Consider the following 16,255-nt stretch of genomic DNA (forward strand, 5'->3'; position numbering starts at 1 on the left):
TTGTGAATGATCATTACAAAGTCCCATCCTAACATGCAAGCATGGTATTATGTGCAGTTCATTTTTTTAGGCGTGGTCAACCAGGGTGCTGACAGCATCCACAATAAACACCTGAAAACAATCTCATGAGATGTATTAGACATGGCAAAAGCTGAGCTAACTAACCCTAATTAAATTATATTTGCTATCAGCCTCCAGCCTTGCTCCCCAAAGATTCCCTTGTCCCAGAAATTTAATTAGAAGGATCAGGATGGATGGCCAAGTATTTGAATCTGCCACTAGAAAATGGATTCTGCTGAGGAATCTAATTCTTCCTATTGGCCTGGTTAGTCCACAGTGAGCACTGATGATATCAAGGCTCTAACCAAGGTCCTAAGACGTTTAATCACAGATTGTTTGAAGGTAGAAACTTGCTGTGACTGCATATTAACAGCTTTCAGGCCAGGAAAACTTACTTCAAGTTACTCCTTATTTTTTATGGTTAGTTGAGCTTTGACCTAGTAAGGTGTGTTCATTGACATTGAAGAAAAATGCACAGTATAATTTGGGCTTTGCTTGCTTTTTCTTGGAACAGTTCAGAAGCACATTTAGAAGGTGTGCTGTGGCCTCTGTGAGCCTTGCTACTGGCAGGAATCAATTGACTTCAAATCCATATCTCACTGTCTGGGAGAGCTCAGCTTTTATCTGTCCCCCATTCCCCTGTCCCTCTGTGAAATTCCACAGGCTGCAAAATCTGCCTCTTATTTTGCCAGTTGTGTCCTTTTCAGCTGGATCCCTGTGTGAAGGTTTCCCTTTCTTCCCCTCTGCAGGGAATCTGGTTGTGGTTTTTTTCAGCTGGATCCCCATTTGAAGGTTTCCTTGTCCCCCCTCTACAGGGAATCTGATTGTGTTTTTTTCAGTTGGATCCCTGTGTGAAGGTTTCCCTTTTTTCCCCTCTGCAGGGAATCTGGCTGTGTTTTTTTCAGCTGGATCCCCATTTGAAGGTTTCCTTTTCCCCCTCTGTAGGGAATCTGGTTGTAGTTTTTTCAGTTGGATCCCTGTGTGAAGGTTTCCTTTCCCCCTGTGGTTGTGTTCTTTTCAGCTGGATCCCTGTGTGAAGGTTTCCTTTTTTCCCCTCTGCAGGGAATCTGATTGTGTTCTTTTCAGCTGGATCCCCATTTGAAGATTTCCTTTCCCCCTCTGGCTGTATCCTTTTCAGCTGGATCCCCATTTGAAGGTTTCCTTTTTTTCCCTCTGCAGGGAATCTGGTTGTGTCCTTTTCAGTTGGATCTCTGTATGAGGGTTTCCTTTCCCCTTCTGGCTGTGTTTTTTTCAGCTGGATCCCCATTTGAAGTTTCCCTTTCCCCCTCTGGCTGTGTTTCTTTCAGCTGGATCCCCTTCTGAAGGTTTCTTTCTCCCTGTGGTTGTGTTTTTTTCAGCTGGATCCCCATCTGAAGGTTTCCTTTTGCTCTCTGGCTGTGTTTTTTTTTCAGCTGGATCCCCATTTGAAGTTTCCCTTTCCCGCTCTGGCTGTGTTTCCAGCTGGATCCCCATTTGAAGTTTCCTTTTCCCCCTCTGGCTGTTTTTTTTACCTGAATCCCTATGTAAAGGTTTCCTTTCCCGCTCTGGCTGTGTTTCCAGCTGGATCCCCATTTGAAGTTTCCCCTTCCCCCTGCAGGGAATCTGGCTGTGTTTTTTCCAGCTGGATCCCCATTTGAAGTTTCCCCTTCCCCCTGCAGGGAATCTGGCTGTGTTTTTTCCAGCTGGATCCCCATTTGAAGTTTCCCCTTCCCCCTGCAGGGAATCTGGCTGTGTTTTTTCCAGCTGGATCCCCATTTGAAGTTTCCCTTTCCCCCTGCAGGGAATCTGGCTGTGTTTTTTCCAGCTGGATCCCCATTTGAAGTTTCCCTTTCCCCCTGCAGGGCATCTGGCTGTGTTTTTTCCAGCTGGATCCCCATTTGAAGTTTCCCCTTCCCCCTGCAGGGAATCTGGCTGTGTTTTTTCCAGCTGGATCCCCATTTGAAGTTTCCCCTTCCCCCTGCAGGGAATCTGGCTGTGTTTTTTCCAGCTGGATCCCCATTTGAAGTTTCCCCTTCCCCCTGCAGGGAATCTGGCTGTGTTTTTTCCAGCTGGATCCCCATTTGAAGTTTCCCTTTCCCCCTGCAGGGAATCTGGCTGTGTTTTTTCCAGCTGGATCCCCATTTGAAGTTTCCCCTTCCCCCTGCAGGGAATCTGGCTGTGTTTTTTCCAGCTGGATCCCCATTTGAAGTTTCCCCTTCCCCCTGCAGGGAATCTGGCTGTGTTTTTTCCAGCTGGATCCCCATTTGAAGTTTCCCCTTCCCCTTGCAGGGAATCTGGCTGTGTTTTTTCCAGCTGGATCCCCATTTGAAGTTTCCCTTTCCCCCTGCAGGGAATCTGGCTGTGTTTTTTCCAGCTGGATCCCCATTTGAAGTTTCCCTTTCCCCCTGCAGGGAATCTGGCTGTGTTTTTTCCAGCTGGATCCCCATTTGAAGTTTCCCCTTTCCCCTGCAGGGAATCTGGCTGTGTTTTTTCCAGCTGGATCCCCATTTGAAGTTTCCCTTTCCCCTGCAGGGAATCTGGCTGTGTTTTTTCCAGCTGGATCCCCATTTGAAGTTTCCCCTTCCCCCTGCAGGGAATCTGGCTGTGTTTTTTCCAGCTGGATCCCCATTTGAAGTTTCCCTTTCCCCCTGCAGGGAATCTGGCTGTGTTTTTTCCAGCTGGATCCCCATTTGAAGTTTCCCTTTCCCCCTGCAGGGAATCTGGCTGTGTTTTTTCCAGCTGGATCCCCATTTGAAGTTTCCCTTTCCCCCTGCAGGGAATCTGGCTGTGTTTTTTCCAGCTGGATCCCCATTTGAAGTTTCCCTTTCCCCCTGCAGGGAATCTGGCTGTGTTTTTTCCAGCTGGATCCCCATTTGAAGTTTCCCTTTCCCCCTGCAGGGCATCTGGCTGTGTTTTTTCCAGCTGGATCCCCATTTGAAGTTTCCCCTTCCCCCTGCAGGGAATCTGGCTGTGTTTTTTCCAGCTGGATCCCCATTTGAAGTTTCCCTTTCCCCCTGCAGGGAATCTGGCTGTGTTTTTTCCAGCTGGATCCCCATTTGAAGTTTCTCCTTCCCCCTGCAGGGAATCTGGCTGTGTTTTTTCCAGCTGGATCCCCACCTGAAGTTTCCCCTTCCCCCTGCATGGAATCTGGCTGTGTTTTTTTCAGCTGGATCCCCACCTGAAGTTTCCCCTTCCCCCTGCAGGGAATCTGGCTGTGTTTTTTTCAGCTGGATCCCCATTTGAAGTTTCCCCTTCCCCCTGCAGGGAATCTGGCTGTGTTTTTTCCAGCTGGATCCCCATTTGAAGTTTCCCTTTCCCTCTCTGGCTGTTTTTTTTACCTGAATCCCCATGTAAAGGTTTCCTTTCCCGCTCTGGCTGTGTTTCCAGCTGGATCCCCATTTGAAGTTTCCCTTTCCCCCTGCAGGGAATCTGGCTGTGTTTTTTCCAGCTGGATCCCCATTTGAAGTTTCCCTTTCCCCCTGCAGGGAATCTGGCTGTGTTTTTTCCAGCTGGATCCCCATTTGAAGTTTCCCTTTCCCCCTGCAGGGCATCTGGCGCATCCCCGTGGATGAGATTGACCGGCCGGGCAGTTTCGCGTCTCATATGAACCGCTCCATCGTGCTGCTGCTCAACGTGCTCTCGCAGCTGAGGGATTACAGCACCCTGCTCAAGGTCTCATCCATGCTGCAGAGGACCCCTGATCAGGGAAAGTACGAGACATTGATTTCATTTGAAGCCCTTTTGTTTGTAAAGCTTTCCAGTGTGTTTTGTTCGCTGTAGGACTGTTTTATTTAAAGCTGTTCTTTGTTTAGGGAAAAAAGTCTTTAGACAGGTTCCCTTGGGAATAGTGTGGAATTGTTGGTTTTCTTGGGTTTTACAGAGATGGGGTAACTGAGAGGCATTTTAAAAGATTTTATTCTATTATCTGTCTCAATGAATAGTGCTACACAAAAGATATAAAACTCAACACTTTTTATCAAAAATTAACTTATTTCTTAGTTACAATACCTTATAAATGTTTTTCACCTTATTAACTTCTACTACACAATACTATTATTACTTCTATTACTATTATTACTTTAATCCTAATTACCTTTATTTTTTCCCTACGTAGTTCTACTACAATGGATCTTTCACAGTTCTAATTCCCTAAAATATCTAGTCTTTTTACAAAACCATATTTTAAAACGAATTAAAACTTGGTTTTAGTTCAGTCTCTCTCTGTTAACAATGTCATCTCTTGCTATAATAGGTCAGCACACTTTATCTCAGTGTTTACATGCAGATGTGTAAGACTATGTGAGCTTTCTATCAACAAATCCATTTCCCACATGGAACGATGGGTAATTTTTCTCAGGGTTAGGATTCTGTAAAGTAGCCTGGAGTTTCTCTGCGTTTCTGCCGAGACTCAGAGCAGCCATGGGGGTGCCTGGCAGCCTTACAGAGGTGCTGTGTCACGTGGAGGGATTCTCTGGAGGAGCAGAGCGTGACTGGGGCACCCTGTGCTGGCCCTTGCGTAAGGTCAGGGCCCAGCATCCTGCCTTCCTGTAATCCTTGATGGCCTGAACAATGCCTCTGTGCCTCTTGGCAGCTGATGCTATTTAAAAAGCTTATCCTGTTCAGGGGTGATCTAATTTTAATTGCATTAACCTTATTTAAGAAAAAAGAAGCTCTTAGTGTGAGCTATATATGGACTCGTATCAATGGGAAGACCAAAATAAACATCCAAGGAAAACACTGAGGTAAAATTCTAGTAGGTTGTCCTGTGGGAAATGTTGAAATTGGGCTCTGGCAGATGTTTAAGAAATGAAACATGAATGATTGATGGCAATAAGTTGGAGGCATTGAAGGTTTCTTCATGTGTTTTTGAGTGTCAGTGCATTGTAGTGTGTCTGGGAATATGTCACCACTTGTTCAGCAAACTTGAAGCCAAAAATACATATCAGAAGGACTGAACCATAGAAGGTTTCAATTTCTGTCCTAAGCAAACCCATAGCTGTACTAAAAATATAATGTTATTTGTAAGTCTAGACTGAATTCAAAAAACAAATAATTTGACATGTCAGATCAGCCAGTGCCAGCCATGGTGAGGTGCAGTTGTTAGAGGAACTTAGAAATACAGATAATTCTGGGTGTGCCTGGTATATGCCTGGAACAACCCTATTTTTAAAAATAGGGTGGTTGTAGTTATTACTGAGCTAATGAGGAGTCAGATGTTTATGGTTTGCTTTTCAGAGAAAAGAGAGCAAAATTGCCAATTTAACCTAAAATCATAGAGAGGAAATACGTGTATTTGAAATGTTGGCCTTTTGACTGAAATAGTACCCTTCAGAGTTATTTACTTGATTTCTAGGCCTCTCATTCAAACCAGCTAATTCTGAAATAGAAATTAAGTTTTCCATTTAATGTGATTAGGTGGGATTGACAGCTGGAAGTGTTTTTGCTTGAAAGAAGACTAAAACATTGTGTCCAAATACACTGAAATTACAGTGCTCTAGTAAATTAAATGAAGCTATAGAGTGAATGTTTTACACATGCAATATTATTTTTTTGTAATACTAACCAGGAGAGAAGGTAGTAGCACACCCATGAACCCAGGATTTTTAGCTCTAAAGATCTTGGGTTCAAAAGCAACTGATATGATCAAAGAGAGAGGATTTGCTGATGTCCTTAATCTCACATGCATGCTTTATCCAGAGCATGAAAATCACCTGAGAGTTCAACATAGCTTTGTGTAACTGTAAGACTCTTTTTCAAAAAAAGAATTGAATAAAAAGCTGGTATTTGAGGGGCACAGAAGGCTTGATACAAGACAACTGTAAATCTGGTTGTCTGGTTTGCTCTGGGTTTGGTTGCTTGGAGTTTTCCCATTTCTCCCCTTTCCTCTGGCTGCAGGCAGAGCTGTCTTCTGCTTCATTTGTGTCATCTCTGATCTTGTGGGGAGGGGAGCAGTGGAGGGAAACAGAGCTAAAGGGTTAAATCCCAATATTGTTTTATTTCAGTATGCCCTGTAGATTTTTGTTTGTTTCTTATGTTTTAAAGTTGTGTTGGCTTTTTCTTGTTTTTCTTTCAATGTCCTGTGTCTTGGTTTAAAAGCCAGGTGTCTGTTAAGGAAGGCAGGAGCGTCCCCTGAAATGGAAAATACAAACCCCCTCCCTCTGAGTTAGTAGAATTTTGAAATTAAGGGGATCTCAGGCAAAGGTATGGGAGTAGGGTCTTTACTAGGAAAATTAAAAATTCAAATGCAATAGTACAAACAAAAAAAACATTGACAGTGAGAACAGTCCCTGCCCCGCTGTGTGTCAGGGTGGTGGCACAGTCCCATCCCAGGGGGCTCAGGGTGGTGGCACAGTCCCATCCCAGGGGGGCTCAGGGTGGTGGCACAGTCCCATCCCAGGGGTGCTCAGCCCTCCTGCAGTGCCAGCTGTGGTTCTGCTGGAGCAGGGATCCTGCACAAGGCAGGAGTTTTCCTCTGGAGCTCCAGGGCTGCTGGAGATGGGCCTGCTCTCCCTCTGGGAATGCAGGGCAGGAGAAAGCTGCTCCTCTGGGAATGCAGTGGGCAAAGGCTGCTGTGCTGTTCCCAGGTCAGATTGGATCCAGGTAGGAATGCTTGGCTCCTCCCCTGGGCAGAGCATCTCCCCATGGGATGGTGGGATTGGATCAGCCATGCAGGGACACTCACTGGCCATGGACAGAAGATAATTAATAATTAATGGCCCAGGAACAGCAGAGATCTCCTGGAGGGAGGATTGGTCTGGGGGAGATAAAGCAAACTGCCCCATGAACAGCAGAGAACTGCCCAGCTCTGTCAGATGGCAATAGACCACACACCCCAGCTAAATCTTGCAACCTAAGCCATTCCTGGTTCTTGCCTTTGGAGTGCTGTGAGCTTTTGGCAGCTAACTTCATTTCTCTCTCTTGCTGGGGACAGGAAGTACCTGCGTGATGCCGATCGCCAGGTGCTGGCCCAGCAAGCCTTTGTGCTCACAGTGAAGGTGCTGGAGGACACTCTCAACGATCTCACACAGGTGAGGCAGCAGGGCACTCCCTGGCTCTCGTTTAGTAATTAGCTTTTGCAGTGTTCAGTCATTCCCTAGATCTCCTGACATTAAAGGGCTGCATTTATAAGCATTTGCTCCCAGTACCTTTTGTTTATATGCCACTACTCAGAAAATTTTCTTCCAACATTGTTGAGTTTTTGCTTTTGAATTTCAATAACAAATACAGTTTGCAGTAAGGATTGCAAGATTGCAGTAAGTTTGGTCTGACTGTCCCTTAAACATCAAATAATGGTAGATACATGTAGTGTTCATGCTCTCCATTTTCAGGTGGGGTCTATAAGAAAATGAACTAAGATTCCTCTTGCAAAACAAACCCAGACAGCTTGGACAGTCTACATGCCTAGACACTTTTCACTGCTAGTCCTTGACAGCACCACGCTTATTATTACATATAATTGTAATGTAGATTTAGTTTTTAAAAGTGATACAGAAGCCAAGCAGTTCCCAGGTTAAGGGTTCTGGATTTTGGAACTTTACCTGGTAAATACATTCAAGGAAGAACTTGTTCCTTGGGGTTTTCTAAGTTAACAGACTATAGGTTTAACCAACTAAATGAAAACATTGTCAAGAACACTGGAACTCTGTATATTAAATAGTTTGTTCATAAATCTGGTTGTAAGAGTTGTCTCATTATAAATTTTTGAAAGAAAGGATGATGTACTGAGGTTTTCTACCTTTGGAACACCCCCAAAGTAAAGGTACAAAAAGTAAAATACTCCAGCAGGGTTTTGCCTGCTTCTTGATCTATTAACAAGGAGGTTGTGTAAGAACAACAAAAGGAAAGAGTCTTAAACTTGAGCTTGATCTGCAGCTGCCAAAAGAAACAGATTTGGTTTTGATTTCAATATGTTAGAAGAAAAATTTGTGCAGTTAATATCTTGGATTTCATTTAGTTGGATCCCTTAGCATGGACTGAAGTAGTGAGGGAAAATAAACGTGCCTTTGGTTCAGCCTGAGCTGTTGACACTTCTCTGTGGTGTTTTCACTTATTAAAATACTTCTAATTATAAGATTTGTGGCCTGGATTAATTGATATTGAGGAACAAAAAAGAATTAACATAGAAGAAATGCATTTTCTTCAGCAGAAGCAGAAATAAAAGGTACTGGTCAATATTCATGATAGTCACAGCTGTGCTCAAATGCTTTTTGATTTTAATGATAACAGAGAAGAATGATTTCTTTTATTAAGGTTTCAGAAGATCAGGGTTCCAAGTCTTCTAGCCTTGCTTCAGGAAGGATGACAACAGACGTGTCCAATAAAAGTAGTGCTGAAGAGGGGAAGGATGTGCTTCCCAAGAAGGCAGTTCTGTCAGATGGAGCAGTGCATGGTACTGAGAACGGAGTGAAGGAAGCGACCCAGGGACAAATCCCCAATGCCATGGACATATTGGAACAAGAGGACAGGAGTGCCAAGGAGATTAAAGAGCTTCCTGGCCCTGGTTCAGCTGAGCCTATGGATCTTGATGGCTTTTCCAATGACCCTGAAAAAATTGATTCTTCCTGTAAGCGCGGTGAGCCGGAGCGGCTGCAGCCCGGCAGGAGCTCCAAGGACAGGGCTCCCGAGAGCAGGACTCCAGAACTTTCCTTGGAGGAGCTCAGCATCAGCTCAAAACACCAGCAGCAGGCAGCTAAAGGAACAGTTCAGGCAGCACCTACAGAAGAACCTGTCCAGAGGTCAAGCAGGAAGAGGAAATTACTTGAGGATGTGGAGTCTGGAAAAACACTTCTGCTCGATGCTTATCGAGTGTGGCAGCAAGGCCAGAAGGTCATGGCCTATGACCTGGGCAAAATCGAGAAGATCATGTCTGAAACATACATGCTGATTAAACAGGTATTGTATGATTAATTGTCATTTCTCCTTGTGGCCTCAGACATGGTTTTAGGATCTAACAGGAATTGCTAAACTAGCCCTATATCTGTTTGAAACCTGGAGAGATAAACACCTCCCAAAGAACCATTCTCCTGACAAGGCCATTGCTGGGGATTCTCCATGTTTTGAAACTAAATTTCTGAAATGAGTTAAGAGCTGTAGTACCACTTACATGGTGTTTGTTCAGCTAAATGTTAGTTTGAATTGAGAGAGCTGAGTATTTATCTTTGGGGATGTGCTCCTGAATAATTTAAGATCAGCATTTTGCTGTAGAACTGCTGCTTCCATGCTCTACATCCCCATTTCATCTCAATTTAATTAGATTTATAGATGAGCTAAGTAATTATGACTTCATTAGTTGTGGTTCTGTGTTCAGGTGGATGAAGAAGCAGCACTTGAACAGGCAGTCAAGTTTTGCCAGGTGCATATGGGAGCATCAGCACAGAAACAGGTAAGCTCTGAAGCCTTTGAGTGCTGCTTTTATGAGTCTGTACCAGGCAAATCTGTTGCTGAGTGTCTGCAGCACCTAGAAATGCCTCCTTGCCTTGTGTTGGTGCCACATTAGTAGAAAGATCACCCTCTGTATTAGTGTCAGTGCTGCTGTTTATGGCAGGCTTGCCCAAAAGCTTTTGGGGAAACCCCAGACAATCTTCAAATTGAAATATTTATGGCATACTACAATTTCCCTAATGTCCACATCATAGCCCAGCATTTCATGGATGGTAATTACTTCTCTCTGCTCCCTAAGGGCTCCAGCCTCATCAGCTCTTGCCTTGCTGGCACTGCACTCTGCTCCAGAGATAAAAGATTTTCTTTAACTCTGTTAAAAACAAATTGTTACTCAGTTTGTTTTTAGCTTGTAGTTTCTGGGGTTTACCCAGCAAACAATTAAGAGCTTTAAATGGATCATTATTTCTCAGTTCTTGATGTGAAATCAAAGCCATGAAGAAAACTGGATGAATGGATATATTTATTGGTGTTCATTTTGCAGCCCCAAAGTGTTTACTAGATTTGTATTTTCCATAATTTTTGTTCAGTTAAAGTGTGCTTTTGTGTAGTGCATCTCTTAGCAGAGGAGTAGGAGAGGATGTAAGAGGAAAGGCAGGTTTTTTTCTTTATTAGGTTTTCATGGAAGTAACTTTCTCCAATTTGTGCCCCTCAGGAAGTCAGTAACATTGTTCCATTGAATTATAGAAATGAACAGCAATGTCAAGAGAGGTATTTAGTAGAAGTGTTGGCTTGCTTGTAGTCTGGTATTTCAGGTTTTAAATTTTTTAAATAAATAAATGTTAGCTCAGCATGGTAAGCATTTTTCAGTTTATTTTGGGGAAAAAATAGACATCATCACACTGTGATTTATGACTTCAAAATAAAAAGAATTTGCTAGAAATCTTCTTTAAAAAGTAATGTCACTGTTGCTTTTTTGGATGTGTTCACCTTTTTAAAAAACACTCACCAAATTCCCCTTTCATCAACCCCATTCCTTGCTGGGCTTTCTTGAAGGTTCTGGGAATGTCACTGCCATTCCAGTTCTTCCAGCAGAGTCACCAGGTACTCAGGCATGTGCAAAACATGAGAATGGTGAAAAACCTGCACACAAACTCATCCTGAGAGTAGACACAATAGGTGAGCTAGTATTTAACAGCACTGGAAGCAATAAGATTTCCTGTTAAGTCACTTGAAATAAAACATGCCCCTTCACATGCTGCACTTGGAAGCTTTCCCTTTTAGGAAGCAGTCCCAGCTAACGAGGTTATTACATCCTGCACTCTCATTTTGCTCTGCTTCTAGCAGGATCCTGCAAGCTGTGTGAAGCTGCTCCTACAGCACTGTGAATTAGTGTGGAGACACAGGAATAGCCACTCTTGTAGACATCTGTCTGTTTTCAGCAGACTGAATCCTGTTTTATTTAAAATTGGCAAGTATTTGCCTTCTATAAGCAAATGATGTCATGTACAGAGCTGCTGCAGCAGGGGGAAATGCTTTGTTCCTGGATGGTTTGAGTGGGTTTACAGGGCCTGTGGTTCTTCAGTCACTTAGCCCAAGAAATTGACAGTGAAAATTAAAAAAAAAAAGCACAAAATCCACCTTGGTATATGTCTTTCTCAGCTGGCTGTTGTATTTTAAAGTTGCTGGGGTAATATGGTTTCTTTATGGAAGTTTTCACTTGCTACTAAAATTAGGCATTACTTAAATTCTGGCTTTTCAACTTTCTTCCAGACCAGTCAGAGTTTCTAACCTAAATATTTAACAACTGTGTTCAAAGCTCCTTCTCTGCCTCTCCAGGCACAAGCAGGAAACAACAGAGCAGCCATGAGAGGAGCTGGACAAAGTGGGTCCTTACACTTCTGTGAGCAGATCTAATCTTTTTAATGGCTTGGCAAGGCTGTGACCCTTTGACTTGCTTTCAGAAATCCTCTCCAGTTCTTATGAGTGTTTTGAGCCTGTGAGGGTCACATCACCTGCACAGTCAGCTGAAAACATGGCAAGTGGCTGAGGAAGAACCTTTGAAGAAGGCAGAAGAAGTCAGTGGTACAGAACCTTGCCATGATAAGTTCCAGTGCTCCTGGAGGACTGGAGAAATTTGAGTGTTTTCCATTGGGAGATTCCAGAAATTGATATAAAATTGTGTTCTGTGTTGCTGGGACATTTCTTTCAGTATTCAGTATTAATATTTTTTTTTAGTGATATATTAATCAACCCTAGCACATTTTGGTTCACAATTTACAGAGTGGTGATGCAAAATTTTTAAGTGCTGATATTAAGGCAGTTGTGGAGAAAGGTGTGGCCAAAAGGAATTCCTCCAGGTTTTGTCCTTTTCCCTTTAAATTCTTAAGTGTGAGTAAGACTTCTGATATACACCTCTCAAATGGGCTGAAATCCAGTGGTGGTGGCTGGATCTTTAGCAATCAAGTAACTAAAGTTACCCTGGAGATTAACTGACCTTCTGAGCAAGCAGCATTTTGAAGGTTTCTTGTTCTTTTCTTTGATTTTTCTGTCTGAGAATGTTATCTAAAAGATTTGCAGGGATCCTGAATGCAGTCATCTCAGTTGCTCTGAGTTATATTTTTAGTCTTGCCAACTGTGATTTTCATATGAAATTAATGGTCCCTGGAAATGGAGTCCTTGTTGAGGGAGGAGGAAAGATTGAGGCAGACAGGTTTGATTTTGAAGTAGCATTGTACTTAATATCTGCTCCTGAGGACCAAGGAGGGGGACATGCTGGCAGAAAGCAGTGCTGAGGATTCCAGATAATTAGAGAATTCCTAATTAGCCTTTCCATTGACTGCCTGAAATTGCTCTTGGGAAATTCTTCATTTTATGCTGTTAAGGACATACTGACATGGGAAAGTTATTGCAGTACCAGCTAAGGATGAAGCTTTGTATTGCACAGAATATTCTCTAATGCATGTGGAGATACTTTAATTTAAGAACCCATCTGTCTTCTCTTTTCCTGCAATCTGAAAAGGTATTTTTATTACTGTGGACTTGATATTAAATTCCCTAATACTAAAAGTACACCTTTCACCAGTGCTGAAAGTCAAGGCAGTTAAAACTCTGTGGTTGTGTGTTGGGATCTAATGTATCACTAATCCTGAGAACTGAATTTAGATAAAACAAATACTTTAAAACACGGTAAAAATCAACATTGCACACAGGGCTGGATTTAACATCTCTAAAAATACAAGAGTGTTCAGAGGCAAAGTTCCAAAATGCCACTGAGTCTCTGGCCCTGGGTTGTGACCCCTGAGAATTTGGGACTCAGTGTAGAAAGCCCTGGTAATGGGTAGTGTGGTAGGAGCTGAAATTTCTATTGGCTCTTCAAGGTATAGTATATCATCCAAATGTCATGAGAAGGGGCTATTTCAACATTGCTGAGTTATTTAAGACTCACTGCTGCCTTAGCCAAAAAATCCTTGCTCTGGGACCAGCTCCATCCCTGAAGCGTCAGGGAGAGAAAGGAAATTTTCAACTGCTCTTTCCTGCTCCATCTGCCAGGCCTCGAGCTCTCCCTGCTTGGTTCTGGCTGCCCAAATCCTGCCTTTCACCTTTTGCTTCCCTCACCTCCTCCTCAGGAGCACAACCAGGGCCACCTTCCCCCCCTGGCTGCTGCCAAACTCCAGGTGCTTTCCCCATTTCCCTCTCTCAACCTACAGTCAAAACACAGCAGCAGATTTCAGTGTCAGCTCTAATTAAAAGTGATGCTTCATGAAGCTACCACCAGAATCAAAACAATGACTTTTATTACAAACACAATCAGGTTATGCAAATGAGCCTTTCAGGCTCCTGGCAGGCTGCCAGGGTGATCCCTGATTTTAGCAAGTTTTGCTGCTGCTGTAATAGCAAAGTGTTGTTTTGTGTAGAAGTGTTGTAATAGAAAGGTGCTGGTTTAGTGCTCTTCCTGCCCTTCTCTAGATCCAGAACAGGTCTTGTTTTCTCTTTCCACCCGTGTTTGCCCCTTCCCAGGGCTGGTGATCAGTAGTCTGAATCCACAGCCTCATACTGAAGAATGTTCTGGGCTCCTTGGTGGGTTTGATCTGTGAGGGCTGTGCTGAACCCACACCCAAGAAGCTCAGATGGACTCTGGAGCTTGGGTCTGGTGATGGGACCTTACAGGGAATGTGATATTTCACTTGGAACAGGAAAGCATTTTCTGCTGTGAGTGAAGCTAGAGGGCACTCCCATGGATTTTTCCCCTTCTGCTGTGGAATGCAGTCAGCACTGCAGTGACATGGGCTCTCAGGCATTTTTCTTCAAGGAGAAAACTTGAGAGTGACTTCTTTGAACTGCCTTGGGTGTCTAGAGCGTTTTCTTCTCAAATTCTCACGTTAAAAAAAAACTCACAAAGGAACAAACCACCAAGCTGCTCTCTTCAGGAAACAGCTAAAAGCCTTCTGTAAAGGCACTTTGCTGGGGATGGGAGGAGATTAGGAGAATATTAAATAATTAGAAAATAATCATCTTCTACCTCATGTGTTTTCTCCCCCTTTTTGTTCCACCCACATGCTGCTAATTTTCATCTTTTCTCCCTGCACATCAAGACGTCAGAGACTGCTTACAGAAAAAGTTGTTTTTCCTGAGTTGTCTGTATGCTTTATTAATGCAGCAAAGATGACAAGAAAGGAGGGGGAAGGAGGAGGTGGGGATGGGGGGGACAAAAGGACGAGCTCTTTCATGGTCTCCTACCAAAGGGTGACCATTTTGCTCACTGTTGCATTTGCCAGTTGCCATGGCATCCCCCTCTCACTCTATCCTGGAGGTGTATTCTTGATATAATTAACAGCTCTCCTCCTTCTGTCTCCTGCAGAAAGCAATCATTAAGTGAACATGAAGGAAAGAAAAGACACTTTTTATCTTTTACTTTGTGTATTAATGTTTTTCATCCTGCTACCTGGTCTCTCTTGGTCCAGTCATGATGGTTTTGTGTGTGGAAGTGTTGCTGTAATATGGCTGCCTGTGCAGAGCAGGACATTGAGCCCCTGCTTGCATTGGTGTTAATGGGGGGTTTAATTAGGCCAGAGTTCAATCTCATGTGTGTAAACCTTTGTTATTTTCTGTCTGTAAAGTGGTCTTGGGAAATACAAGGTTCTACAGAATCCTGATCATGGATAGTGCTGGTAGTTGTGATGCAGCTGGAAGAAAACTTCCAAATGTTATTTCTTTCAAATGCTGCTGTAGAGAGATTGAGGGGAAAAAAAAAAAAAGAATGGACAGGCATAATTTAATTAAAACACAATATTGAGCAGGAGTTGGAGTGGTAACACTGTGGGATGTGGCCAGCATATTGTTCAGGCAGTTTGTGTGCAGGGGATGTTCTGGTGTCCTTTTAAAAAGAAACACCTTTGTGTGAGGTGGGTTCTGACTTCAGTCCCACCAGAGTGCTAAACTCAGGTATGGGAGTAATTGGAAGAAAGAAATCACAAGAAAATGTTATGTAACAGTTGCAGTTCCAGCATCTTTCATTAGGAAACTTTTGTTGGGAAAGCTGTCACTTTCCCTTTCTGGAACATTTGCTTGTTAATTTTTCCCACAGCCACAGAGCAGTGAGCTCTCCCAAAAGCAGAGTGGGAAGGTTGCTGGAGGATTTCTTTGTTTTTCAAAATGTGTTTTTTAAAAACAGTAAGTATGGTGAAAACAGACCCTTGTTCAGGTTCTCTGGTTTATGACTTCACAGGCTACAAAGTAAATTTTTTCTCATGTTTTATCTTAATGCTGGATTTCTTTTAGCTGCTGCTGAAGTGCCTCTCTGGGAAAATGTAGGGAGCTATTTTTTCCAGTAACATCTGTGAAAAAATTCTGCACTTTTGCTGATAATTTTATTGGTGCAAGGCTGTCCCAGTGCTGGATTTCCAGCATTTTCCTTACTTGTTTTTACATCAGCTTTCGACATGGGAAGGGTTTGTCCACCACCTCTGTGAAGCTGAATGAACTCTTTGAGGAGTGTGCTGAAATAGTCAAGGCTCTAATAAATAAAGAGACTGATTTTGTAACCTAAGTCAGAAATAGTCACAATATTCACCCAGGCATCCATCCTAGTTACTCATTTACATTTCTGCTTTCTGCATTCTTCAAAATGAAAACAGTTTTTGCTGGGTTTTTTAAAGAGAATGAAGATAGTGGGCTCTTCATGGCAGCAGTGGATCATCCATGACACCTCATTTGGATATTCATAATAAGCCTTAAATATTTCTTCTATCCACTTTGATATAGTAGTCAATACACAAGTAGTGCTGCACACCCTTCAGTACCTCATGTTCTTTAAAAAATTCAGAAGGAAGTCCAGTCTTGACTAGAGGAACCTGAAATTACAATGAAAGACAGGAAGAAATCAGATAAGAGTTTTTATCTTAATTCAGTTATATTCATTTGTTCTGTAAGTAGCACTAAAATTAGAAAATATTCATTTCTTCTTGGTGACTAAAGGCACTCTGTACTAGTGGTGGTAGCAGAGGCACTGAGTGTGGTGACATGGAGTGGAGAGGGGAAAAGGAGAAGTTCTGAGTCACAACTGACTGAGAATTTTGCTTAGTACCACAGCAAAGTAAGAACTAAACAATAATCTTCTGATGAGAAACCACATAAAACACTGGTAGGGTTTGTCACTGCCTCTCCATTTCCTTCTGTCTGTCTGTGGAAAATAATCTTTATTGTGCCTTACTGGGGGTTAGCAGTAGAGACAGATGAACAAAAGGCTTCTGGTAAATCCAGGGCTGCTGTGGTGAGTTTTTCTGGGTTTATTCCTTAGCTGGGTGTTATGAGGTCCTGTTTTGCTGGAGCTCTGCAG

At 43.0% G+C, this 16,255-nt stretch overlaps 1 protein-coding gene across 4 annotated transcripts in view; it reads left to right on the forward strand.

Moving 5' to 3' along the window:
• Window positions 1-16,255, forward strand: part of CABIN1 (calcineurin binding protein 1) — a 115,031-nt gene that overhangs the window by 80,415 nt on the left and 18,361 nt on the right. For all 4 annotated transcript variants that reach the window (XM_059863754.1, XM_059863758.1, XM_059863756.1 and 1 more), the window contains 4 exons: window positions 3,586-3,749; window positions 6,971-7,067; window positions 8,290-8,931; window positions 9,347-9,421. In XM_059863754.1, coding sequence (XP_059719737.1) covers window positions 3,586-3,749; window positions 6,971-7,067; window positions 8,290-8,931; window positions 9,347-9,421 — 978 coding nt within the window. The remainder of the gene's footprint in view (window positions 1-3,585; window positions 3,750-6,970; window positions 7,068-8,289; window positions 8,932-9,346; window positions 9,422-16,255) is intronic.

Source organism: Haemorhous mexicanus, chromosome 19 (assembly GCF_027477595.1).
Source record: "Haemorhous mexicanus isolate bHaeMex1 chromosome 19, bHaeMex1.pri, whole genome shotgun sequence".
In the NCBI taxonomy this organism is placed as follows: Eukaryota; Metazoa; Chordata; class Aves; order Passeriformes; family Fringillidae; genus Haemorhous; species Haemorhous mexicanus.